Here is a 27,413-nt window from a genome sequence, read left to right as displayed (position 1 = left end):
TCTCTTCACCATACATGCCTGTTCTAGCAATACGACTCAGCATTCTTCAAAAGTAACAAGCCCTTTTGTGATTCAAAAGTTTTGTATGAGCTGTTCCCCCTGCAAGGAGGGCATTTCCACCACTCCTGTCTATGACCACCACTACTGTCATGACCTCTTCAAAACCGTAGTGGACAATGTCTATGCTCCGCCAAAGCCCTCAGATCTGTTTTTTTCCTTTCTGAGCCTCTCACCTTTCCCTTCTAACAGCCAGCAGCAGCCGGGCTATTAAAGAAGACTACCCTTGAAGTCCTGAAGCCAGTTCTGCTCCAGGCCAAGAGAGTAGCTAGTGCCTGGGAATCAGTGTCCCTTGCGACGAGCAAAGACTGCTGGTGCCCAAGTGTGAACACCCCAGCTTCCTGCCTCAGTGGGGCGGGTGGAGGCACAGCTTACCTACAACACGCCTCTCCCAGTTCTTCATGCCTCTTCAGGCTGAGTCCTCCTTCCCTCTCTGGACTTTTCCCTGAGCTGCACATCTGCCCACCTGCCCCCCAACCCCCGATAAAGCTGGAAGCTCTTCAAGGGCTCAGAACATGTAGCTGGGCTCTGTACAGTTTACTGCGCTGCAGCCAAGTAAGCTCAGGTCTTGTAATATTTATAAAATACAACAAGGCAAACTGAAGTGATTAATCCCCAAGGATTAACTTTTAAATGTACTTTTTCCACAAAGTATACACATCATTAATTTGGGTATACATATCACGAATTTATTTTATACATACCAGGATCTGAACTGCAGCTGGTAAACTATCTAAAGGAAAATCTGGAAGTCCAAGAGTAGAAGATTCTTGGGAACAGAGAGTGGTGGCAAAGGACAGGAGCTGAGAAATTCTAGGGGAGAAAAATTAAGTGATGTTAGGGGCACCTGTGTGGCTCAGTGGGTTAAAGCCTCTGCCTTTGGCTCAAGTCACGATCCCAGGGTCCTGGGATCCAGTCCTGCACCAGGCTCTCTGCTCAGCAGGGAGCCTGCTTTTCACACCCCTCCCTCTGTCTGCCTCTCTGCCTACTTGTGATCTCTGCCTGTCAAATAAATAAATAAAATCTTAAAAAAAAAATTAAGTGATGTTAAATGTTATCCTAATAGCTTTAATATATAAAATGTATTCATTTTTTAAATATGAAACAGCTGAGCCAACTTAATTAATCTAAAATATGATACTTACTATTAAATTCTCAAGAAACAACAGCTTCATATTATAATATTCCATTTAAAACTCAGAAGCTGGGGCGCCTGGGTGGCTCAGCCAGTTGAGCGCCTGCCTTCAGCTTGGGTCACAGAGCCCGGCCTCAAGTCTGCTTCTCCCTCTCCAACTCTGCCACTCTCTCGCTCTCTCTCAAATAAATAAATAAAATCCTTTTATAAATAAATAAATAAATAAATAAAACTCAGAAGCTGATTAAATATACAGATATATTTCTTATTTTTAAGATTTAAAAAAAAATTATTTATTTGAGAGAGCAAGTGAACACAAGTCGGGGCGAGGTGGGGGGAGAGGCAAAGGGAGAGGGAAAAGCAGACTCCCCACTGAGCAGGGAGCCCAACATGGGGCCTGATCCCAGGACCCTGAGATCATGACCTGAGCCAAAGGCAGATGCTTAACTGGCTGGGCCACCCAGGAGTCCCCAGATATATTTCTAAAATATGACAATATGTGAGACTTTCCACTACCTGGCCCACATTTATCCTGCCAGCCTCCCTTCCCACCCTTCTCAATGCAAACCTGAATTCCAGCCACGAGGAGCTTTTTATAGTCTCAAGAACAAGGTATACACTCTCATATCCCATGCTTTAAAAATAACTTCTTAGAATTCCTTAATTCCAATCTTTATCTGGTAAAAGTGTACTTACTCATCTCAAATGCTGATGCCTTTTTGAAATTATGAACCCTACTATACAATATTAAACTAATACATTCCCATATCTTTAAACTCTACCATATCTTGAATTTCTTGCCTTCAAGGATCATGTCTTATTAACTTTATCATCAGCATTTACCGCAACTACTAAAAAATTCTTCAAAGAATAGTTATTGAATGGATGAATTAATCAATTCATCAATGGACAAAATAAATAAATTCAATGTTAAGTGTCCAGATATTTATATAAATATGTGTGTGCATGTGTATGTGTATGTGTGTATGTATGTATGTGTGGCTAAAATACTTACTTCTCAGCAGAAACATTGGCTCCAACTGAATACAGCAGTTTAAGTTGGTCCTAAAATAACATAGAAACATATCAAATCAGTAAGGAATGTAATAGACTAAAGGCAAACTTTTATAGGCACACTTCAAACTTTAAGTGGATACTAAGTAATAGTAAAAAAATAATTTTTGATATATGTCATTTTCTAAAAGTTAGCCTTTTTAAATCATCAGATAGATAATGCTACAATAATTTTTCTCCCTAGTTTCCAGAGATTTTCTTTACTCTCTTTTTCTCTCCATTAACTACTGAGAGAGACATAAAAACATAGTAACATTTTTATAGTAACCAAATAGAAACAGAAAATCTGTTTAAGAAATAAATTATCCTTATACATACTTACCTTAAAGGGTAGATAATAAATATCTCTGGCCTGAAATCGAGAACGGAGAGGGGGGTCTAATGGATTCCCAGAGTACTTAGGCACTGGCAAGCCCAAAGCAATGACGCGGAAGTTTTCACTAACCCGAACGATCTTCCAAGCATCCAACTCTGTTTTGGTATGATCCTGAAAGAAGGAGATCCAAACTTATAGCATAAATGATGCAGATTACAACTGCAAGAACTGCCAGGCTTAGGAATTTAGGCCCTGATTGCTGAGTAAATTGTATTTGAGAACCAAATACAAGCTTCAAAACCAAACCTTCAAGGAAGGAAGTAAAGTGAAATCAGGATCAGGGTGCCAGGAAGGCTCACACCATGAAGACTGGCGTTGAACGGAGAAGCAGCTAACAGTCAAGGAACAAAGGCAACATGGGTCATCAGATCTCTAAGCTGTGGTCATTAACTCGGAGAAACTGAGTTAGGAGGCTAAGGAATATAATACTGATTCAGACCAGAGAACGTAAAAAGGTAGTCCTAGAGGGACTGACCACTCACTGGTTGAGTAGAGAGTGCCCATGGACCTCAAAGAGACAACTATGTTTATGGGTCTATTTCTACCAAGACATATTCATAGTAACAACTACTATGTATTGAAAACTCATTACATGTAAGTACTTTCAATGAATTTTGCTCACTTAACTTTTATCAGAATGCAAATAAACATTTAATTCATTTTTAAGCATGAACAAACTGATGTTCAAAGGAATTCTATAACTTGCCCAATGGTCCTACAACTTGCATCTGGTGGAGTTGAGACTGGAAACAGTACAGGGTCTGGGGTTACAACCCCTGGCTCTAGCACTTGGTGTAAACATGACCAAGAGCATGTTATTATGCCCTCTGACCCTCAGCTTTGTCATCGATAAAGTGGAAACAGTATCACCAACATTACTGTGCCTAATGGAAAAACTAAATACAACAGTGTATGGGAAAGTAACTGGTCCACAGTAGGCGCCTGTTATCTCATTCCTTCTCTCTCTGCCCGACCCTAACAATGGCTCTTCACTGTCCTCAGCTGTATAGCTTACAAAGCTTATATGAACGTGTACGCCCTTAGCTTTCAGCCTATCCGCAGGGGATGTGACCCATATAACTGTGTAGAAGCTCTTCACGCGACACTCAAGGACTTTCCTGGCTCAAGTCATGTCCTTTTCTCTCGGTCCCAGCAAGCACTGCACACCCAGCCCTCAGCCTGCCTTCCTTGACCCCGTGCTCCGCCACATCTCATAACCGTGGCTCTCCAGACATGTCATGCTGCTTGACCAACGCTGCTCCACTTGCCTGAAACACCCTTTCCACTTTGCACAGCATAAACACAGGCATCGTTTCAAGCTTAGCACAAAAAACATCACTTTCTAATCCCTCCCTCCATTAGAACCAGTTTTGTACCCCTCCGCTGTATCTTATGCAAGGATCTGACTTCTGTATATTACCACTTCATGCTGCAGCCAAGCTCTCGAGAGGACTTATTATCTCTTAAACATAATAGGACAAATGTCTGTTGATTGACTACATGAAATCATTTAAAAATATAATGAACAATTATTTCAAGCATAACCAAAATTATGACCCCACTTTCATCAACAGACTACAGAGATACTATATCACCATGCACCGGAAAACAAAAGTCAGGATCTAGCCCTGCCTGAAAAACCAAGAGCATCATCTTCAGACAGCTGAATATTTTTCTTTCCCACTTACCCAAAAAAGATCATCAGGATATAAGTAGAATTTATACAAACTGACTGTATCTGCTACAATCACCTCTGTGAAACCATTAAAATTTTGAAGTATTCAAATTTAGTATATTGAATCTAACTAGAAATAAACAGGACTTAAATTATGATGCTGAAATCCTCTTATCATAGAAATTGTCTTAAGGTGGTGGTTTTTGTGACGGGATCTTGCCTATCTTCTCTGAGGTTCTTATGAGACAGATTCTATGAATATAGAAACGATATTTCCCAATGAAAATTAAGCATATATACTGATACTTACATTGAGAAAAAAACAATGTAGTACATCCTTCTCAATAACAAACACTCCTTGTATACTGAAACTCTTCAATTAGCAATAATCGTGCCTCAGATAAACCTCATTCTCAATAACAAACACTCCTTGTATATCAAAACTCTTTTCAATTAGCAATAAACATGCTTCAGATAAACCTCATTTGCTACGATACTGCCCACTGTGCAAAGCTTAAAACTCTTTTGACCCCATATCTCAAATTCTTAACCAAAGTAATAGGTTCAATAACTTTGCATAAAATTCTAACACAAATAAAGAATATATCAAACTTCTAATTATGAAGTAAACACCACACTCAAAAAAAATGATCCCATATCTGAGTATTCTTTTTCAAATCATTTACTAAAAATGCCAAATAACTAAATAATGATATAGGAGCCAATAATAGTTCTTTTGTAATTTGAAAGTATATTGTGAGAAAATGTTCTGCATAATACTGACCTACTTTAAAAATAATAAACATAAATTACATTCTTATATTTATTTAAATTTGTATTTTTATATTAATTAAAATTTAAAGTAAATTTAAATGAATAAAAATATATCTTTCATTTCAGTAAATTAACTCTAACAATATGAATGAATGAATTTTTTTCTTACTGATTAAGCCCTCAATTATCCTCTTCTAATTACATTAGTATGATGTCATCTTCAGATAGTTCTAAAACAAGACAACTATATCTTATGGTGAAAACACCATCTAGAGACTCTTATAAACAGTAAAGAAACAGACTGCTAAAAGGGTAGCAGGACAGGTTTCTGAGAAAACGACTCACACGGGGGAACCAGAAAGAGCTATTTCTGGTCCTACCAGCCATGGAGCATCAGTTCAATCAGACCCTCTGGTGTCAACAACTCTTATTTAGTGCCTAGTATGTCCTGGGCTTTCATCAGCTGTATGGAGAAGAAAGGAGACACAGATTCTGCTCTTGAGCAATTTGTAACCTACTTGGGGCAGTAAAATTCGCATCCATATATCTCCACCGCACAAGTGTCAGAGAGACTGAATCCTAGAATGCAGAGGCAGAGCCATCAACCCCTGAACTCTGGGTTAGCCGGAGAGCTCCAGTATAGCACAGACGGCGCTGAATGGGCAAGAGTTATCTTCTCGTCCTTTTGTGACATTACATGAACACCTTCCCCAAAGCCTCCAAAGGGCCCCACACTCTCTTCCTATCAACTTGCATCAGAGCATTTAAAGATTTTATTGCACTGATTCATTCATTCAACAAATAGTTATTGAGCAGCCACTAAGTGCCAGGCACTGCTCTAAGAGCTTGAGATAACACTGGCAACAAAAATCCCTGGTAGTGAAAGTTGTAATCTAATAGAGGGTGGCAGCAAATAAACTAAAAACACGGCAAGGAAATAATTACTGTAGGATGTTAGAAGACCAAGGAGAAAATAGAGCAGAATCAGGGAGCATGAGGGCAGAGGGGACACTGCAATGTCAAATTGGTGGGTGAGAGCAGGCTTCACTGAGAACGTAACACTGGACCAAAGACTTGAAAGGGTATAGAAGGAAGCCAGGCAGATATCTGGGAGAAAATCATTCTGAAGAGCAAAGTGACTTGCAAAGCACTAGGAGAATGCCTTCCCGGCAGATTTAAGGTACAGTAAAGACAATACTATCAGCTGGAGTGGAATAAACAAGGACAGCAGGAGATAAGGCCAAAGAGGTAGGAAGAGCCCAGATCAGAGAAGATCTATTTTGCACTGGAAGGCCTTTGGGTTTTAGAGTGAGGAGAGGGTTTAACAGTTTTAATCTGCCTATGTTTTAAAGTGATCCTGGACCACTACAGGGCAGCCAGAATGGAAATGAGGGTTGTTAGGGGTTTCTCACAACAACTCAGGCATCAGATCTAGGCAGCTTGGACCGTCTTTTAAATATCTTTCATTTCTGTCAATATCTATTGGATTTTGAGCTTCTGGAGGCCAAGAACTACACTCAGTTCAGCTTTGTCTTGCCTGCACCATCTAGAAGCCATTAGACTTCTGGTACATGGTTGCTGGGAGACAGAGAAGGAAGATAGGAAAGAAGGGAGAAAAAGAAGAGAATTAAAAGGAGGGGGGAAAAGAGAAACAAATAGTTATTACATAGGCAAAAAAAAACCCAAAAAAACCACAGTAAAAAAATCTGGGAGGTCTTCTAACAGGATCTGCAAACCAAAAAACTTGTCAAACTGTGAACTCATGAGCTAAGCAGTGTGCCACAGATGCAAGCCGCCTGAACGCTGTCCTCGTGCCCACACAAGCATGTCTCACCACAAACGGCACCACCCACAGCTCAGGAGCCAAGACAAACAAGCTGGATTTTTCTGTTCTTACTTGGAGAAGTTTGTCGTAACGCTCTGAAGACATCAGGAAGCGTCCATCCTCAAGCTGCATCTCCCTATTTTCCAGCAAGTTGTTCAAAACGGGCAGAACATTCCTCTCTGCCTTTTCCAGGCCTTCCAAAACAAGGGTTCTGCCTTCTGTGGCTGCACGGACTGCACACTATTTCCAAGAGACAAAAGCAATATTAGAATATGGAAGATGCCAGAGCATGGCTTAATTTTACTTGTAATGCAAGTAAATGAAGAAGTAAGACATAAGCGAATAATGCAACCACAGATGATCAGTACCTTCACAGTCTAGTTTTACTAGGCAGTAGAATTTGTTGTATGCCTGTTCAGGAAAAGAATGCTTGTAACGTACATAACAAAGACCAAGTAAATACACTTAATATAAAAAGAATTTTTCAGATTAAGAAAATAATATCACTATGATATGCAAATGAGCATAATAAAACATTTTCCATTTCACTGGTTAACAAAGAGCTGCAAGGTAAAACAATATATTTTTAGAACTTCAAATCAGCAGAGATTAAAAAAGAATAGTAATACTCAGTGTTGGTAAGGTTAAGACGAAACTGGCACTTTTCATTCCCGATTGGTCTATGTGCAAAATGACAATGTTACAGAGAATAAGTGGCAAGGTATTTTAAAAAATTTAAATGAATGAAACAAGATGGGATTGGGAGGGAGACAAACCATAAATGACTCTTAATCTCACAAAACAAACTGGGGGTTGCTGGGGGGAGGTGGGATTGGGAGAGGGGGAGCGGGCTATGGACATTGGGGAGGGGAGGCGAACCATAAGAGACTATGGACTCTGAAAAACAACCTGAGGGTTTTGAAGGGTCAGGGGTGGGAGGTTGGGGGAACAGGTGGTGGGTGATGGGGAGGGCACGTTTTGCATGGAGCACTGGGTGTTGTGCAAAAAGAATGAATACTGTTACGCTGAAAAAAAAATAAATAAAAAGGGAAAAAAAAAAAATTTAAATGGTTATGTTCATTACTCCAGCAATTCTATTTCAAGGAATTTTTCTTAAGGGAAAAGTCAGGAAAATATAGATGGAAAGATTTATAATTACCAAAAAAAAAAAAAAAAAACCAAAACCAAAAAAAACCCAAATGCCAATCTAGAAGACTGGCAAAATATACCATAATAAATCAGTGTAATGGATTACTATACAGCTATCAGAAATAATGTTACAGCTCTATCTCTACTAGGACCATGCCATTTCTTACCTGATTACTAAATCCTAAGTAAATATGCTTCTTGTTTTAAGAACTTTGTTATAAAAAGTACTTAATTCATGAGTCCATGGGATGGGTTGGGGAAGACAATGACAATGCTCTAGAGATGGGACATTTGCTTCTTCCATTAGCTGTATTACAAATCTGTGATAAAACATGAGGAAAAGCCACTACAAATTGACATTGGTCAACCTTAGCTGAATCGTCACTATTACTTAGAAAATACTTTCTTCATTTCTTATAGATGTTATTGCCAAGCCAAGCTTCCAGTCCTTTTCATTTCTTTCTATGATGTACTTTACTATGATGATTAAAGTCATCAGAATTGCGATTCCATGGCTTTTCTTAACTCTATCACACAACCTCTCTGTGTCTTCCCTACTCTTATTTCTGTCTTTGACAATCTCCAAGGCCAGCCCTTTCCACCTTGAGCTTAGAGGCATCCACTCTCAACTCTTCCAAAATCTTCCATCAACCACCTCTTAACTGAACTTTTAACTTCCTTCTCTTCTACAAACATGTCTGCACTTTTCAAAAACCTATAGTCTCCCAATACCTCTCAGCATCATCTATTTATCTTCAAGCCCCATGAGGAATAGTCCCATATACACTGCCTCTACTAAGCCTCCACTCTTATTTTACTAAAACTGCTCACTTGCAAGCACCAAAAAAAAGAAGGCATTTTCTTAATCTTTATGTTCTCCTTTCCTCCCACCCTCTTCCCTTGATCCTCTCTTGTGCTTCATGTTCTATCTTAAGATATTTACCAAGTAGGTTTTCCCTCTGGCTTTCCTCAACCCTTCCTCTGACTCCTGTCCTCTTAAAAAAAAAAAAAAAAAAATCAAGAGCAAACATTCCCTAAGGTTATGCTCTTACCCTTTCCCTTCCTCTTCCCTCATTTGTTATTTCATTAGCAAAAGCTCTAACATGCTCCCATAAATCCTCACTTGTTCACTGAGTAGCCATTATATGACAGGTGCTATGTTATATGCTACATTAAGTAAACAGCAATAACAATAGATAATTTTTTTTATTTTCTTTATCTCCTCTTTCATGAGAAACATAGTATGTGATCCCAACCTTCCTCCTGATTTCCATGCTCCCATTTCCAAATATCTTTTAAACATCTCCATAGACGAGTTCAAACTCAACATGCTGAATCAAATATGACTTCTTTCTAAACCAGGCCCTCTTCCTGGTGGCGATTTCAATTAAAGTCTCATTGAGGGTGCCTGGGTGGCTCGGTCGGTTAAGTGTCTGTCTTCAGCTCAGGTCGTGATCCCAGGGTCCTGGGCTCCCTGCTCAGTGGGGAGTCTGTTTTTCCCTCTCCCACTCCCTCCTCTTGCACTCTCTTTCTTGCACTCACTCGCCCTGTCAAATAAATACATAAAAATCTTTAAAATGAATAAATAAGTAAAATCTCATTGATTCTCCTGCTACCCAAAATTCAGTACTTCTAATTCCTTAAACAATGCAAGTGTAACCTCTAAATAGTTCATGCGTTCATTTGCACTGCACCATCTCAACAGGAGCCTTTCTTCATTCCCTGTTCATTTTACTGAAAGAGTCATTTGGAACAGGCACCATATCTCCGTATCTCTCCTTCTCAGCTGTGCTCAAGATAATCCTACTTTACCTGCTGGAAGTTAGAGACTGAATCATGCCATCTGAAAACTCTATTTCAACAATGAGATCTATGATTATGCAATTTACCTCAACTTTATGAAGAATATTATTTTTCAAAATCCCCCTAAACTTTTTTATTAATTATTTATTTACACACCATTTGAGTGGCAATGAGTGAATGCTTTATAGTGCAAATGGATCCAAAGATAAGAAAGAGGATTATAAATTTATGAGTGGTATTTTTTTTAATATAAAAAAGACTGAAAAGAAAAAAATCACACACAAAGGATCACCCACGATTTTTAACTTTCTTCCCGACTTGCCTTTTGGATATGTGGTTATAGACTCAGTACATACATGGAAATTAAAAATTTTAAATGCAGACCAGAGTACTAGCTAAAAGGAGAAAACCTTAAGAAGATACTTTTTAGTAACTATATCTGAATCACGAGTTTATAGAAATAATACTAGTTACTAATCCACATCATCTTGTTTCCTGATTGTTCCTTAGTCTATAAAAGTATGAAACTATAAAGTATGAAAATACTTTAATCAGTACTGTCAAACTTTAGTAATGCAATCTCATCATCTTTGTATAGAAAAATGTTAAAAAAAAAACAAAAAACACTACATACCAAATCCATTAAGTACTCGAATATATCAATATATTGTACCATGTGGTGAGTCTCAGACTTAATTGGACATGCTGGAGAAAAAGTAATTGTTATAGGTTTTGTGCCCAACAGAGGCTCAAACAGCCCACCCTGTCTGCATTGATGCCCCCTTTGCCCTCTGTCTGCTCAGCACATGAGTATGGAGCCACAATGCTCAAGTTCCCCTTGTTCTTCCACATATCTGTTTCATCTCCCCAGCAAGATTCTCAGGTTCAAGGGGTGAGAACCCTGCCTTTTATGTCATCCTGGTGCAAAACTGGCTCACAGAAGGCTTTTGGTGTTTATGGAATAAAAATGTAACCTCTCAGTTAAAAGATGCTGTTATGTAAGTTTAGGAAGGATTTTTATATGAAGGATAATAGTTATGTATGCCCACACTTGTTAGGAGAACAGAACAAATTTAACCGTCAGCATGAATGACTTAAGCTACACATAGTTCAAAAATTTTCTATACGGATTTTTGAATAAAGGAATGGTGGTATACTACTTCTCTTGAAATCTTAAAAAAAGAAGGGGGCAATGCATACATATTTTATGTAGAATGAATACTTGTGATTGTTACTCAAAGCAGAAATTACATCAACCATAAGGATCCTTTCCTGCCCTTCAAGCTATAGAATTTCCAGAGACCTAATTTTCTCAAAAAGAAACCAGAAAAAATGCAGCAAGATCTTTCTGAACAAACCATATCAGTTTTAACAACCCAACATGTAGGCATGAAGGGTTTCAAGATAAAGGAGGCTGCATGACCTAAAAATCAAAAACCATCTAAGCCTCTGTTCTAGATTTGCTTCTGATTTGATAAAAGACCTTAGGCAAACAATTAATCTGGAGGTCTGTGTCCTCATTTACTAAATGAGAATATCCTCAAGGGGTATTGTACATTGTCACTATCTATGAAAGAAAACAGTACTGAAAATTAAATTTAAAGTTATCAGACCTAATTAAAATAGAAATTATTACTGATATAACCACAATTTTTAAAAAATATTTTATTTATTTGACAGAGAGAAATCACAACTAGGCAGAGAGGCAGGCAGAGAGAGAGGAGGAAGCAGGCTCCCCGTGGAGCAGAGAGCCCGATGTGGGGCTCGATCCCAGGACCCTGAGATCATGACCTGAGCGGAAGGCAGAGGCTTTAACCCACTGAGCCACCCAGTCGCCCCTACTGATATAACCACAATTTAATGAAAACAGATTCCAAAAAGCTTCAAGTGACTTGGAATGGCTACAGTTTAACAGCACTGAGGAAGCCAAACAAAAACAAAAATAATTAAATTTTAAGTTCTTTATTTTAAAATATCAGAATAGGATCAGATGGATTTTTCAGTGCTCTACCACTTAGCTGCTATGGGCAATTTAGGCTAGTCTCTTTACCTCTCTGAACTTCCATTTCTTTCTTAAGCCACACCATTTATGGTGCTTATCTCACAGACTGTGGTAAAGATTAACCAAGATAACCTCTGGCTCAAGTAAACCTGTACAAAATGATTAGCTGTTGTACTGTCAATACTCTCATCCTTGTAGTCATGGTGGCTGTCATCATCATCATCATCATTGTCGTCGTTCTTTCAGGGAAATAGATATGATACAAAGAATACAAACTTTGGAACTGGACAGATCCTGGTTCAAATTCCACCTCTCCTGTTTAGCAGTTGTATGACCATGGCCCTCTAAGACTCAGTTACTTTACCTATAAGATGGGGAAGTCATCGCCATCCTAAGGATGTTTTGAGGATTAGATGCACTCACATAAGGCACCTAGTACAATAAGAGGTCTCAATAAAAATTGTTACTATGTCTTGATTTTTAAATTAATTTCAGTATAGTTAACCTACAGTGTTATATTATGTGCCCTGATTTTTCAAATGAATTATATAAATCTGTCAAACAGTTAACATTATATGAGTACACAAGAGTTGGCCTAAGCAAGATGGCAATATGGTAAGGAGCCAAGGCTTGAGCTCCGACTAACACAGAGGCCAGAATAAACAGAGAGCCCTTCTCCAACTGTCCAAGTGACAATTAGAAAGTATTATAACAATACGGCTGTAAAGGGTCTGGTGCAAATAACAAGTAATTTAGCCACTCTCAACAGCCTTGTTTCTAGGTGATGCTTTCCAAATTCCAAACACTTAATTTAGCAACGAACTTCTGAAATACAACTTTGTTATTTTAACAGTGGTTACATTAGAAAGTAGCTTCAGCATCCACAAATAGGATTAAGTTTACAAGTAACTGTTTTTCCCTATTTTGACAAAATAGAAATCTTATTTTCTGATCAACAGCACTGTTATTCAACTTATTAGGAGTTGCTTTTGATGACCTCTACTATTTAAGCAGTGCATTAAAAAAAGATTAATTCTTATTTTTTTCTATTAATAAGAGAGAATCAAGAATAATCCCAAACAAGGGCATCTGGCTGACTCATGGAATTAAACATCAGCCCTTGGCTCAGGTCATAATCTCAGAGTCCTGGGAACCAGCCACACCTCAGGGTCCCTGCTCAGCAGGGAGTCTGCTTCTTTCTCTCCCTCCTTTTCCACCCCAGCTTGTGTGCATTCTTTCTCTCTCTCAAATAAATAAATAAAATCATTAAAAAAAAGGAATAACCCCAAACAGAAAAGAAGACATTAAAATACTATATAATTGTTTAAAGTGCATTTTTATGCTTAACATTAAATATGTACCTCATACATTATAGAACTGGAGAGAATTATGTCAAACGTATCAACAAGATTCTAAGGTGAAAAGAGCTCCTGGCTTAGGAAAAGTTAAAGAAAATCATTTTACTTTCCCCATCCTGGCTTTCCACTCCCCAAGTTATCTTCAGTGTCTCCTCTCAGTAAGACAGTAAAACCAAAATGTAATTTATTTGTAGCTTAGTTAATTTATATTGGCTCATACTTGAGTAATGCAAGCAATTTTCTATTGATTTAAAGTCTTCCACTCCAGCTCTTTGGAGTCACATGGCAATAAACAGAATTAATAAAGAGAACGTCAACAAATAAGGGGGGGAAGTACATTAATAGGATTTTAAAGGGTTAGAATGACAATGATTTAGATTTTTTTCAGATTATTTTATCTTCTGAGGCAAAGGACAGGTCATGTGGTGGCAAAATATCTTTAAGTCTCCTTCTGTCTCCATGGGTGTCAAAATACCAATCATATAAATTTTCTTATTTTTCTTCTTTAACCAATTCTTTTTTAAAAGATTAATCTGTAATCCACTTAGCAAGGTAATTATATAAAAAGTATTTAAAATACTTAAATTACCTTTACATGAACAAATGGATAAGTATGGGCAAATATTTACATATAAAGCATAGTATAAATTTCAACATTTTCTTAACAGACTATAACTTATTTCATCGGTAACCTTCTCCTTTTCTATATATACTCAATTCATTGACATCTTATAGGAACGCTAGCCAATAAATGTATTAGAAACACTCAGCCTGCTTAGTAATTTTTTAATGCAAATTAAAGCCTATTGATTTGGCAAAGTATATACAGAGAAATGCCCAGTGCTGACAAGAATCCATGAGGCAATCACGCATAGTGCACCAACTTAAGTGTGAGTTGGAACACCCTTTCTGAAAAGCAATTTGGCAATACATATAATTCTTGAATTATTCTTGAAAATGTTTAGACTTCTCCAAAAATGAACAATATTTTTAAAAAAAACCTCTATGATAACAGGAATTTGTTTCTTTTGCTGTCATTCTAGAGAGTGCCTGACACATAACAGTCATTTTGATGAATATTTAAGAAATTCTCTCTATATAGTATATGTATACACACACATATATCTATAGAAGCATGTATGACATCAACACACATATATCTATAAAGAGCATTCATAATTTATTAATCAGAAAGAAAATACAAATTCCCTACTATAGAATTACTAACCTAATTCTAACCTTCAGGAGTACAGTTCAGTTTAACCTCTGACTTTATGATCCATCATCCTTAATCTCATGTGAATGAAGATAAGTGAAAAGGTTGATAGTCATGACCCTCAACTTGGAATTGGGGGTTTTGCCAAGGTTTCCAGATGAAGAGTCAATTAGTAATTACTTGAACATCAGTCACATGTGCATGCATCAGGCACACTGAACAACCCAAACTTTCTCCAGCACCCACCAGATGGCCACAGGCATTTTTTCACCCATCTTGGCCTACCTAGGTTACAGCCATCACCTACTGGTTAATGAAGATACTGCCTCTCCCTTGATCAGACACAAAATTAAGAATATTTATTATTCTTATTGTTCTGTTATTATGGTTAAGAATATTAAACAAGTTAAAGAAATTTCCAAATAAAATAAAGACCTTTCAGTCTAACAAACATATGACCAGCTGGTAATTACCTGGCAACTTCATCTATCTAGAACTCAGATGGGATTTATTCCTTCTGATCACTCAAAATAGATATCAGAAAGATAAATACCTTTTCCATTGGTGTGCCCCCTCGTCTTATCCAGAACCTATTTATTGTTAATTTACTTAAAATTTTAATAAGACTGATTATCCAAAGGAGAAACCTATCATCAAATACAAGGGCCAATTATCTTCCAGACAGTTTTTAGGTGCCAGAGATAAACAAGAGTTACATTCCGGTAGGAAATGCAGACAATAAACATGGAAACACAGAAATATCAGGTAAATTTACGTAGTGATAGGTACTCTGAGGATCACGTTGTGTAATATGACAGCACTGTATTGTGCAAGGAGTGCGGGCATCATCAGTGATTACTAAAATGTTCTGAGAATTTATAATCTTAATGATGAGGAGGCAGGGATATATAGATCTGGGAGAACATTATACCAGGCAGAGGAAATATTAAATACAAAGGTTCTGAGGCTGGAAAGCATTCAATCTATTTTTAAGAAAACAAGGCCATGAAGCAGCAACCTAGAAAGCAAGGGAAAGAGGGAAAGGAGCTAAGGTAGAAAAGATTAGGTCCTGCAGAGTACTGTGGCCATATTAAAGGGTTCAGATTTTATTTTGGGTGTAATAGGATTGCATGGGTGTAATCAAGGAACTGTTAGATCTGATTATGAACAAATAATAAAGAATATTAAGAGACAGAAGAAAAAATATGAAACTCGGATATAATCTCAACAAATAGTCTGAAGCAACTTAGGAAAAGGACCAATGTTCCTATGCCACAATTACAGGCTTGGAAGATGTCTATGGATTACATCCCAAATAACGAATGTTCATCATAAAAAGTAGGAGTTGCCAAGAAAACATAAAGCGTAAGATATTACCATACACTTATAATAGCACTTTAAATATTTTATGAACTATAAAACAGATACCATCCAGAACTATGCTTTTTAAAATGGCAGGCACAGTATAAAATTACACAGTGTTATCTAAATAATTTACTTTATGTTTCAAGAAATAAAAAGTTTTAAGTTTCCTTTAAACAATAAACATGCAAAAGTCCATTTTCTCTTCTTCACTATTTGCATTACAACAATCAATCCAGATATAAAATTCATTCAAAATGTTTTTAAATCCACACTCTCCAAACACCCAGTTCTTTCGGTGTCATTAAATCTGTTCCCATCTGGGCGCCTGTGTGATTCAGTCCATTAAGTGTCTGCCCTCAGCTCAGGTCATGATCCCAAGGTCCTTGCCCTGAGCTCCTTGCTCAGAGGGGAGCCTGCTTCTCCCTCTCCCCCTCCCCTTTTGTGCGCTCTCTCTCTCTCTCAAATAAATAATTAAAGATCTTTTAAATAAACAAATGAATAGATAAATCAATCAATCTGTTCCCATCTACTCTCCACTACTTAGGCTGTAGTCTTGGTTTTCTATGCTCTCTCCAGCTCCTTATTCTCGGCCTCACTAGATTCAGAAAAGAAGGAGGCATTGTAAAAGTGTATTTTTTTGTCCACATGTAATTAGAAATAACGTACAAAGTGAACCATGGCACTAGGTGAATAAAACAGATTTCTTTAAAATGTACTTCTGGGTTTCATTCACAAAGGATTACTTTTTAATTGGAAATGTGAACTCATTTTCTCACTACATGATGCTAAGTATAATCACCATCCTTTAAGGGGGAGACTGCCAAATCTCCCCATCTTAAGTATATTTTTCCTTTTTGTAACTAACAAAGTAATCTATAAGACAATGTGAATATCTAGGTCTCCAGAAATTCTTTCACTCAGTGGGTTTTTTACACTTAGAGTAATTTGACCCTTGTATAACACATTTGAACTGAATCTGATCCACTTAAATGCAGACTTGCAGATTCAATTTGATGAATTGAATTTGATCCACTTATATGCAGCTTTTTTCATTATAGTATAGTATTATAAATATTTTCTTTGTGATGCTCTTAATAACATTTTCTTTTTTCTAACTTAGTTTATTGTAAGAATAGAGTATATAATACATATAATATGCAAAATCCATTTATCAACTGTTTGTTATTGGTAAGGCTTCCAGTCAACAGTAGGGTACTAAGTTTTGGGGGAACCAAAATTTATATGCAGGTTATTGACTGCTCAGGGGTCAGCAACCCTAACCCACTTATTGGTCAAGAGTTAAATGTATACTTTTTTAATTATAAAGTAATAGTGTGCTCATGAGGAAGCTTCAAATTTAGAGGACTATGAAAATTCCTTCCTCGCCCCACCCCAGATTCTGGGTCACACTTTCACACAGGTAAGCTCTGTTAACTGATTCTTGTGTACCCTTCTAGAAATTTCCAACATATACACAAACATTTACATTATTTCTTTTTTTCCTTTTTACCACAAATAGGATCATATTACATACGCTGTCTTACAACATCATTTTGATGCTTCATCCTGGACTTCTTTCCTATTACAACATTTTTTTAATGGCTATAGAGAATTCTACTTACTGTTATTTATTTAACTAGTTTATAGTTCCCTTAAATTTTTTTTTTTTTTTTTTTAAGAGAGAGGGAGAGACAGAAAGAGACAGAGACGGGGGAGCAGCAAAGGCAGAGGGAGAGAGACTCTCAAGCAGACACCAGTGTGGAGACTGATGCAGGGCTTGATCTCACAACCCTGAGATCATGACCTGAGCCGAAATCAAGAGTCACGGGATTAACCAACTGAGCCACACTGGCGCCCCTCCTAAGTATAATTACAGTTTTACTTACAGTTTTATATATCAAACAATGCTACAATAAATACTGTTGCATACATAACTTTGCATGTTTTATATAAATAACATTTGAAAGAAAAATTGCCAGAAACATAACTGCTGAGTCCAAATACGCTTAACTTTTCTTTTGATAAATATTGCCAAATTTTCTTTCAAAACTGCAATGCTGTTTCCTCATCCCTTTTTCCCCATCAACAATGGACATTAGAAGATTCTTTAATCTTTGATAATAGAAAGGTAAAAGAAAAACAATGGCTCATTAATGTTTTAATTTTTATTTTTGTAAATGAGAAAGCAAAGCATCTTGTTATGAATTTCCTGGACATTTGAAATCTTTCCTCTATGAGATGCTGAATTAAGATCTCTGTCCTTTTCTCTATTAGATATTCCTAATGAAGAATAATATTTAATATTTTAAGCTATACGTGTGAAAAAATGTTCAACAAGCTTCATTATAATATTGATAAAATATCATCTTAGTTGGTAATCTGCACCTAGGAACCTCCTTTTCCCCCAGAAAGGATGTAGTACCTGGAAGTATATACTTAATTTCACTATGCTTAATACACCTTTACCTACCTGACTTTTAGATGGAGAATACTTTCTAAATGTGCTGGACAATTTCCTGTATTAAAATCTCCTTAATGCCTTTTTAAAAATTCAAATTTCTATGTGCAAGTACTAGGAAGCAATTAAAAATTAAGAAATCAGCATATTGATCTTTAGGTAACATTTTAGAACCATTAATTTCATCTACACTTTCTACTTAGTGCTAAACCAAGAAGGCATTTCCAAGAACAGGAAAACCAAAATTCTAAATTAAATCTGTCTAGAGAAGGCACAGTACATTATCTTCACTATCATATGAGCTAGCTCTATTCTACTTTAAAAATCAATTTTGCATAGACCTGGACTAAACAGTCATGAGTTGCAGTGTGATAAGAACTTGCCTGATCAATGTAAAAAGCTGTGCCTCCTCGGATCTCTCGACGCTGTTTGAGATCGGTTTCAGTGGTGTCCCTGGACAAGGCAATGTATTCAACTTCCCGTCTGGTCAGCTCCTGTAGAGCAGAGAGTGAAATTGTTCCAAAATTAAATCCAATTCCCAACATATGCTTTGGAGCCAGTTATCCGACAATGTCACTGCCCTAGAGAAGAGCATTCTAAATGTAATTCTGAATTAAATCCTCCTGAGTCTTAGCTTTGAGAAAAATGCAAAACATTGAACGTTAATGAAAAACATGCATGTACCTCTCCTCAGAGCTCTACTTTTGCTGCATCCAATAGTTCACTACTTAATAATTATTTACTTCTTAAGCAATAATAATCATAGTCAGGTCTTGTAAATCTTTGTATTTTTTATAGAATTCTTTTCAAATACCACGAGTAATAACTTGCTTAGTTCTTTCACAAATGATAGTTGTTTCAATAAGTAGTTTTTTTTTGATAGTTGTTTCAAATAAGTTCACCATTTTCTTAAAGGGCATCTACATTAATTAAGTCCATTAACCAATGTTTACCAACCATATGTAATATGTTGGGTTCACACTTTACCAGGTGTGAAGATAAGGTAAATATCAACACAAAGATCAACAGAAGAGGGAAAGAAAACAAACACAGCTCTTCAGGAAGGACAAGAAAAAGGATGAAAGGAGGAGAGGAAGGAGGGAGAAAATAGAGTTCTTTCACAGAAAACAAACATTTTGTTTTGAAGAGGAAAGCATCCAGAATTCATTTCTTTTTGAATAATTTATGCATCCCTAATGTCATTTTGCCCTGCATGTGACAATTATGTACAAAAAGTTTTTAACATTTTCCTTGGTTTTACAATATTGAATTAAAAACAATGCTGCTCTCCAGTTAAATAAGGCATACAATATGTTGTTATTAAACAGGAAGAACAAATTAATTTACTGACGTATAAAGAAGAAAATTGAATGGGCATGCCATTCATGGTAAAAGAGGATAAGTCCATACAATAGGATTTTTTCCCTCTGCCTTATCTCCATGTAATGCTGATAAAAATATAGTATCGTTTTCATTTTGTTTTTATAATATACACCTGTTTCCATACACCCATAAATTCAAGTACATATGAAAAGAAGAAAACATTTTAAATAGAGAAAACACACATATAATGATGAAGATATGATGATACCAAACAATATTTTTCTAAGTAAAAATGAACTGCCGGTGAAAGCACACTTTTGGACTAAAGCAGCAACTCCTCTTGTTAGTGGATACCTCCTTCTTGCTTCTGGAACACATTGCTGGTACCATCATGTCGATTTCACTGATTGGTTGAATGTGATCACTGGAAAACTCTGTCAAAACTGGTTGACAAAGTCATACATACCTCTTATTGTTAATTTGTACCATAGTAACACCCTGAACCGCCACACTGACAGCTCAGACCAGACAAGCACCAGCTGCTGCTTCCCAGGGATGGTCTGAGCAACTTCACCAACAGTACCAGGAGCAGCAGATGGAGGTGGCAGCAGGGGTCTGTTGAGTTTTTTGGGAGCTATCATAAAATTCCTTCTACGTGCATTAAATATAAAAGAGACACAGCTATCAAATTATTTCTACTTCATTTCTTATTGGTTCAGCAGGCTTGCCCCAAAATCTCTGCCTGTAAAGTCTTCATCTACTCTGGATGTTACTAAGCGTAGGATCTGATACCTAGTGGCAACAATACCCATTTGCAGAGTTTGCAAGGAAGCTTAGGCTAGTAAGCTTTCTTATGTGTATTTCCACATCCTAAAGCTGCCTCAGCTCTGTTTCATAATTTAAAGTTTGTGGGTTTTTTTTAAAAATACAGGTTTCACTCTTACAGACTTATATTGCATTTTTGAACCAACAAGACTCTTGTAATCTCCCAGCCTTTCTCATTCCACATTCCTAACAAGCTTCACGGTCTTGCCAGAAACAAAACCAAAGTAAGGTATTGTGGTCATTGTAATGAATGAGGTAGAATAGATTCTCAGCAGCTGACTCAGCATTCCTAGATAAACCACTTTGCCTTGTTTATTAATAAAATAAGGCTAATATGACAATGACCCATTATATCTCACAAGCTGGTTCTAGGAACACATATAAAATATGAAAAGTATGCGCTCAAAGAAGTTAGGTTCTGACTTGCCCATTGTATTTTTATCATCCTCACCCTATATGAATTTAGAAGTACCAAAATAAATCTACTACTGAAATAAAAGAGTACACAAAGCGCATTTCAATAGCACAGAAATCAATTCTTTAATATCAAGTAACACAAAGAAGTTGAAAACAAAGTTCTTCTCTTCATCCTAAAAAATATCTTCAGACAGAACTTCATCTAATAGCATTCTTCCTCCCATCAATAGAACAATGCCTATTAAACCTGGCAAAGTAGAAAAATAGTCCTATACATTTGTTTTAAACTGTGTTGAGATTTTAATATTTCAATTCACTTTGTAACTATGCTCAGAGAGCTACAAACATTTAAGAGAATAACAGGTCAGAGAGAAGATTTGAAGTCTAGCTCCATCATTTACTAGCTGGATAAAGCTCAGTAAGCTAGTTTAATAAAGTAAGCAAGTTTTAATAAACTCATTTTCTCTATTTAAAGGGAAAAAAGCATGTAACACATAAGAGCTACTTTACAAACTTGGGGCTTCCTTTGAAGACTATACAACATCAAAAAGTCAAGAGCGTTATTTGGCATTTTAGAATGTGGATCTAAGATAAATATTCCCTGAATAATATAAAACTGGGTTTTGTTTTGTAATTTCAGAGTTTATGATCCTATCTGCCACTCATTGCCTGAATTTGTATTTCTTTTTTACCAGAAGTTGAGAACTTTCTAGTTGCAGCCAAAATTTCCTAAAGCTATGAAAGATAAATGTACACTTGCTTCCCAGAATACTTATTCCAAAATCTTTATTAAATAGTTCATCAACCTGAAAATTTTTTCAAGTAATGAATAATCCTTACATTTTTATAAATTCTTAATTTATTTTAGAACATAATTAATCCAAGTTCCGTTAGGAATCCATAAGAATCGATTGCTCACCAGGTATTGCATTGCAATAGAACGTCGAAGAGGCCCAGGAGGTCCTATTAGAAAGACATCTTGCCCCAAAAGATCCTTCTGCATTATCCATCTTAGATGCTGAATTACAGATTGAGCCACCAAGTCTGAAACTTCAAGAGGAAAAAAAATAATAAAATGAAATGCAAACCAGACTACTACTTATAATATAAATCTCCAAGCAATCAATGTATTTAGTATATTATATTTTTAAAAGCATATCTATGTGTACACACACACATACACATACTCATTGATACATATACCTGGCGAATTCTCACACTGCTTTATAATAAAACCATTGTTATCAATGTTAAAATAGGACAAAGTTTACAATCTCATAAACAGGCACATAATCCCACATTTAACAGCTTTTAAGAACATTTGAATGATCACCTGTAAGTGTCGCTAAAGAAATAAAAGTGATCGGGGCACCTGGGTGGCTCAGTGGATTAAGCCTCTGCCTTTGGCTCAGGTCATGATCTCAGGGTCCTGGGATCAAGCCCCACATCAGGCTCTCTGCTCAGCAGGAAGCCTGCTTCCTCCCTCTCTCTGCCTACCTCTCTGCCTACTTGTGCTCTCTCTCTGTCAAATAAATAAATAAAATTAAAAAAAAAAAAAAAAGAAATAAAAGCAATTTTCAAGGGCGATATAAGGCACTGGAATCATTATCAAATCATCCCAGATAATTAATGATTATCACAGTCTTGAAAAACTGAAGAAAACTGTTAACTTAAATTGTCAATAGGTTGTGAGATCTACCAAACTTCACAGTGAGAAGGTTAAGTGACTTGACATCTTCAGAATTTAAGTCTATTCTTATACACCCACTCTTGGGAATAGTAGACTACTTCATTCCAATGCCCTTCTAAGTCTACTATTAAATCACACATCAATCTGCTCATCTTCTGCCTACCCATTTTATAAATGTTTGAATTAATCTAATTAATTTGTGTTTGCTCATTTGTAAATCACCCAGTGACCTAGTAAATGCATTCCTAGGTATCTAAGAAACACTCTTGCCCTTATACATCAGGAGACAGATGGAATACTCCCAGAATGTTATTCAAGATAAAACTGAATACAGCAAAAAAAAAGGGGGGGGGGAACTTACTCATTCTTAAAAAAATAAAAATACAACTAGAGACTAGAAATGGATAAAATGCACATAAAGGAATACTACATAATGACAAAAACAGAATGAACTACCACTACTTCCAATATGTTTAACTCTTAAAAGGTATTCAGTGAAAAAAATTAAGTCTAAATCTCGTATGATACTGTTTTGATAATACTCAATAAACTAGCAAACAATTCATTAGAAATCCATACATATGTAATAAAGCAGTGCTTGAGAAGCAAAAAAGCAAGAGAATGATAAATTCAGGATAATTGATACCTAGGCTCAGAATCAGAAAAATTCTTAGGGAGAATAATATTCTCAGGGAGAATATTACCAAAAACCGGGAGAATTTCAATGGTTTTTGGTAATATTCTAGTTCCTAAATTGGATGTGGGTTACAGTGTCTCCTTTATTATTGTTTTGCATTTTACACATAAACATTTTATATATATATATATCTCCTAGATAAGTCCTTTATATGCACTGGATATCTGGATATATTCCATATTTTTTACACTTTGTTTCATCACCCAGTGAGGTCATGAAAGAATTCAAAGATCAAACTAAGAACACTTGCCAAGGCTAAAGCTGTGCTTCCCCCACCAACCTTAACAGCACAACTTTACAAGTATAGTCTACCTCCCACCCCGCCCACAAAGTTAACATTTAACCATTGGAAAAAATAAAGAGAAATTTCTGATTTCCTTTATCCCAGTGAAATAATCAAGAACAAGGTTTGGGGGGCAGCCTGGTTGGTTTGTCATGTCACTGGGATCACACTAAAGCATCTCATAACTTCCCCAAACCAAGTGCTTCTATGTCTGAAAATCAGGAGATTCATCACTTAAGTGGATGTGCTTGGCTTCTCTTCTGTCCTATGAATCCTCTACAACATGCAGAGGGAGCTTATCACCCTGGAGGGGGCAAAAACTGGTCCTTGGAAGAGGGGTTGAAAAAAAATCGTTAGATGTTACAATGGTCTGCTGTCCACTAAAGGGATACTGTACATAAAAGATATGTAGTAGATCTGCGGTATTAACATTTCATGAGATTGGGGAAAGACAAGTTGGGGGTTAAATGTCCTTGGACGAGCAATAATGAAAAACAGATTGAGAAACATTGCTCTAAGACCTAGATCTCTGATAATCTACCAAGGAGTTTCAGGATGCTGTGGAAGCAATTCACCTGAGACTGGAGACTCGACTTCATTTATAACTATCAAATGTCCACTTAAACTATTTTCTTTCCTACTTCAGGCCTAAATCCATCTTTGTGATATATAGTTTACTCTTTCTTATTTCAAGATGAGTTGTCAGCTTGCTGTGTAAGGATGACACAAGATAAAAGAGTTAAGAAGCTTTAACTTCTCTGTCATAAAATTACACAATGTTCCCTATCCCCCAGATCTACTACCTCTTCTTACGCCAATATCAAATACATAATTAAAAACATGAACACTTTTGGGATTCTTTTTGCTTATGTTTTTACAAACCTCAGCTTACTCTGGCCACAGGCCCTCTCAGCACTGTTCTTACAGTTTGGTGTCACTTTGTATTTAGCTTTGGCAATGTGCCTGACCTTCCATTACCTGGACTTGACTATATAAAACACGACCACTTCCAAAGTTCTAGAGGGTAGAGCCAAGTAGGTCTCTTCTGCTTCCTCCCACTGTTTGTTATTTATAACTATTTGTAACTGTTCATAATTACAATCTCCATTTAGTTCTATATAGTACTATTCCATTTTGAATGCCTTGACTTTGGAACTATAGACATTTTTAAGACTTTTTTTAAAGTTGAAGGCAGCAGTTCCTAATCAAATGTGAGGTCTGGCCCTCACAAGTTGCAGTATCAATTAAGTGCTGAGGTACAGGAATAATTATTTTTTTTAGCAAACTCATGAAGAGTTAATTATATTTATAATTACAGAGCCCTTTATATACCATGTACTTCCTCAAGCAGGAGAGAAAGGGACAGAGTTATCTGAAGTGGGTACTGAGTGTAATCCTGAGTGTGCTCACAGGAGTGATTTCCACTGAGCGTGATCCTCATGTGTTGAGAACCACTGGCCTAAGGAACATCTGACAATTCTCAGCAATCCTTTCCTTTACTCTTGCCACTCAACAGCGGTTCCCACCTAGCCACAATACTGCCACCACTCTATGCCTGCCAGAAGGCATCTGGAAATGTGTGGGGGTACTTTCAGTTGTTGAAAAGCTTTGGGGGATGAGGGATAATTTGGTACACTACTGACATTTAGTGATGCTTAATACAATGTCCAAGATAGTCCCATTGCCCAGTATGTCAGTGGCACCCTTGCTGAGAAATACAGTATCTGAGTTTGGGTCTTTTTCAAGGTTTCTGTTGCTTGCATACCACTACTGAATTATTTCTAACTAGTCACAACTAAGTCCGGAGGAAGAGTTCCTCTTTGTTTCCCCTAGCTTCTGAAAGATGAAATTGTCAGGAAGGCAAATCGGTAGTGAAGAAATTCTACCTTTAGTTTAATCTGCTAGATGTCAGGATATCCAAGGCTCTCATCACCTCATTTCAATTCTACGTAAGTTTCTTAATACACATAAGCAGCTTCTGAATCCTGTAGCTGGCCCTGTAGTCCATGCTATACCTTCAGTAAGACTTCTTTTCCCTTATTTTTTCCTTCTCCAATAAACAGTCATAATAACAGCAATAATTTATTGCACCTTTTTCATGTGCCAGGTAAAAATACAAATGATTTTTCATACAGGATCTCTTTTGGAACTCACACCAACCCTAGGACGCAGCAGACCCTACTGTGTCAGAATAAAGAATCGGGCTAAACTGTTCAAATCCCAACTCTGCTGTCTACTAGCTATGTAAAGTTCAACAGTTATTTCAATTCCCTGTGCTCAGTTTCTCCATCTGTGTAACAGATATAACAAAGGTACTTATTCATAAGGTCATTATGAGGATTAAATTAGGCACTTAGAACAGTGTCTGGTAATAGTAAGTGCCATATAAGCATTCTTTAGTTATTCATTACCTACATTTCATGAAAAGAAAATTGAAGTTCTTATTCACAGTTGCTCTGTGCATGAACCAGGACTTTGACCTAAGCTTCTGAGTTCAAAGCTTGCACTCTAGCCATTATGTCCTACTACCCCTCCAAAATCTTTTTAACAGGCTCTATTTTCAGATTCAAGATTTTCCCTACAAGTGTGCACCTTATGGGGCTCCAACAAGTTTAATGGACTTGCTTTTCTGGCCGTCAATACTATTTCTTGGTTTTTGAGAATGCCAACGATATCATGTTTTGCTCCTTTTATTGAAAATTCCAATTTTTACACTATGATATGAGAGGACCTCTAAAAAAAACTCCCATTTTTACTTATTTATTTTTTAGTTTAGTCTATTATGTCGAAGAAAATATTTAATTTGTCCAAAAATTGTATTAAACTACTGAGAGAAAGCATCACATACTGCTGTGTGGTGGCTGTGGTGTATTTTACGTTAATGCTTGAAACTAGCTGTATTTTTAGGATGGCCTCAAGAAAACATGAGTCATACTTAAAAGCATTCCAGAAATAGAAACAAGATGTAAGACTGTACATTACGAACATCTGCAAAACAAACCGCCAAACTGCCATGCATAACCTCATATAAACACAGCCCTGCGTGCACGAGGAAACCCTGACTTCCATGTTTTCAGGCACAAGATGCTACCTTCCGGGAGGCCACATAATGATAAACTGATGTCAAAATAATACCAGAGAGCCTGATCCTATATTCTAACATTTCCCTCTCTAGGTAAAAATAAAACATCTGGTTCATGTTGGGCTACATTCTTTATTCAATCCCCAGCCAATACTTGTTTAAAAAAAAAAAAAATGTGTACTATTTTTGCCCAGGCATATTCAAGGGCTTTAAAATAAGTCTATTAAAAGAATCCAAATTATAATTTTCTCCCTCTGCAGACTTAAACTTGTCATACATGTAAAGATTAAAATTAAAATTTCAGAAAATTACACATAGTTCTAATTTCATTATAGTACGTCCTTGAAAACTAGTGATGTTTTGTAAGCATCCCAAGGGGCAACATAATATAATGGAGGGAAAAAAAAAAAGCCTTTGAAGCCGAACAGACCTAGCTGTGATTTCTCATCCTGTCTTTAATCAGTGTCCTTGGACAAGAATTCTCAATCTTCCAGGCTTAAGTTTTCTTATTTTCAAGAGAGCAGTAATAATACTTATCAAGTATGACTATTATGAAGATTACAGGTGAAGCGTCATGCCAAACCCCTCAGCCAGTGACAACCACGAATGGAAGAACATTAAAGCCTTATCCTCACCTGCAAAATCCTCTACCTGGTGTGCGTCCTAGACAGCGGGCTGCACAGTGTGGACTCGGTGGTAATAAATGGGCTTCTGGGTTTATACTCAAATGACCGTCTGGACCTAGAGCCCACCCTGAATAAATAAAGGAGAAAGGAACCCAACATTTACCACATCCCTGACTACTAGAACTTATGTTAGGTACTTCCTC

General features: G+C 36.8%; 1 protein-coding gene across 1 annotated transcript in view; it reads right to left on the bottom strand.

Moving 5' to 3' along the window:
- VWA8 (von Willebrand factor A domain containing 8) overlaps positions 1-27,413 on the bottom strand; it is a 333,349-nt gene that overhangs the window by 269,595 nt on the left and 36,341 nt on the right. Inside the window, exons 3-8 of the mRNA XM_046028286.1 lie at positions 21,752-21,882; positions 18,651-18,761; positions 6,989-7,156; positions 2,589-2,753; positions 2,208-2,257; positions 762-870 (exon numbers count right to left, since the gene is read on the bottom strand). Coding sequence (XP_045884242.1) covers positions 762-870; positions 2,208-2,257; positions 2,589-2,753; positions 6,989-7,156; positions 18,651-18,761; positions 21,752-21,882 — 734 coding nt within the window. The remainder of the gene's footprint in view (positions 1-761; positions 871-2,207; positions 2,258-2,588; positions 2,754-6,988; positions 7,157-18,650; positions 18,762-21,751; positions 21,883-27,413) is intronic.

Source organism: Meles meles, chromosome 14 (genome assembly GCF_922984935.1).
Source record: "Meles meles chromosome 14, mMelMel3.1 paternal haplotype, whole genome shotgun sequence".
Lineage (NCBI taxonomy): Eukaryota > Metazoa > Chordata > Mammalia > Carnivora > Mustelidae > Meles > Meles meles.
Note: the sequence above shows the minus strand (reverse complement) of the source record. Positions and strands in the feature narration are given on the sequence as shown.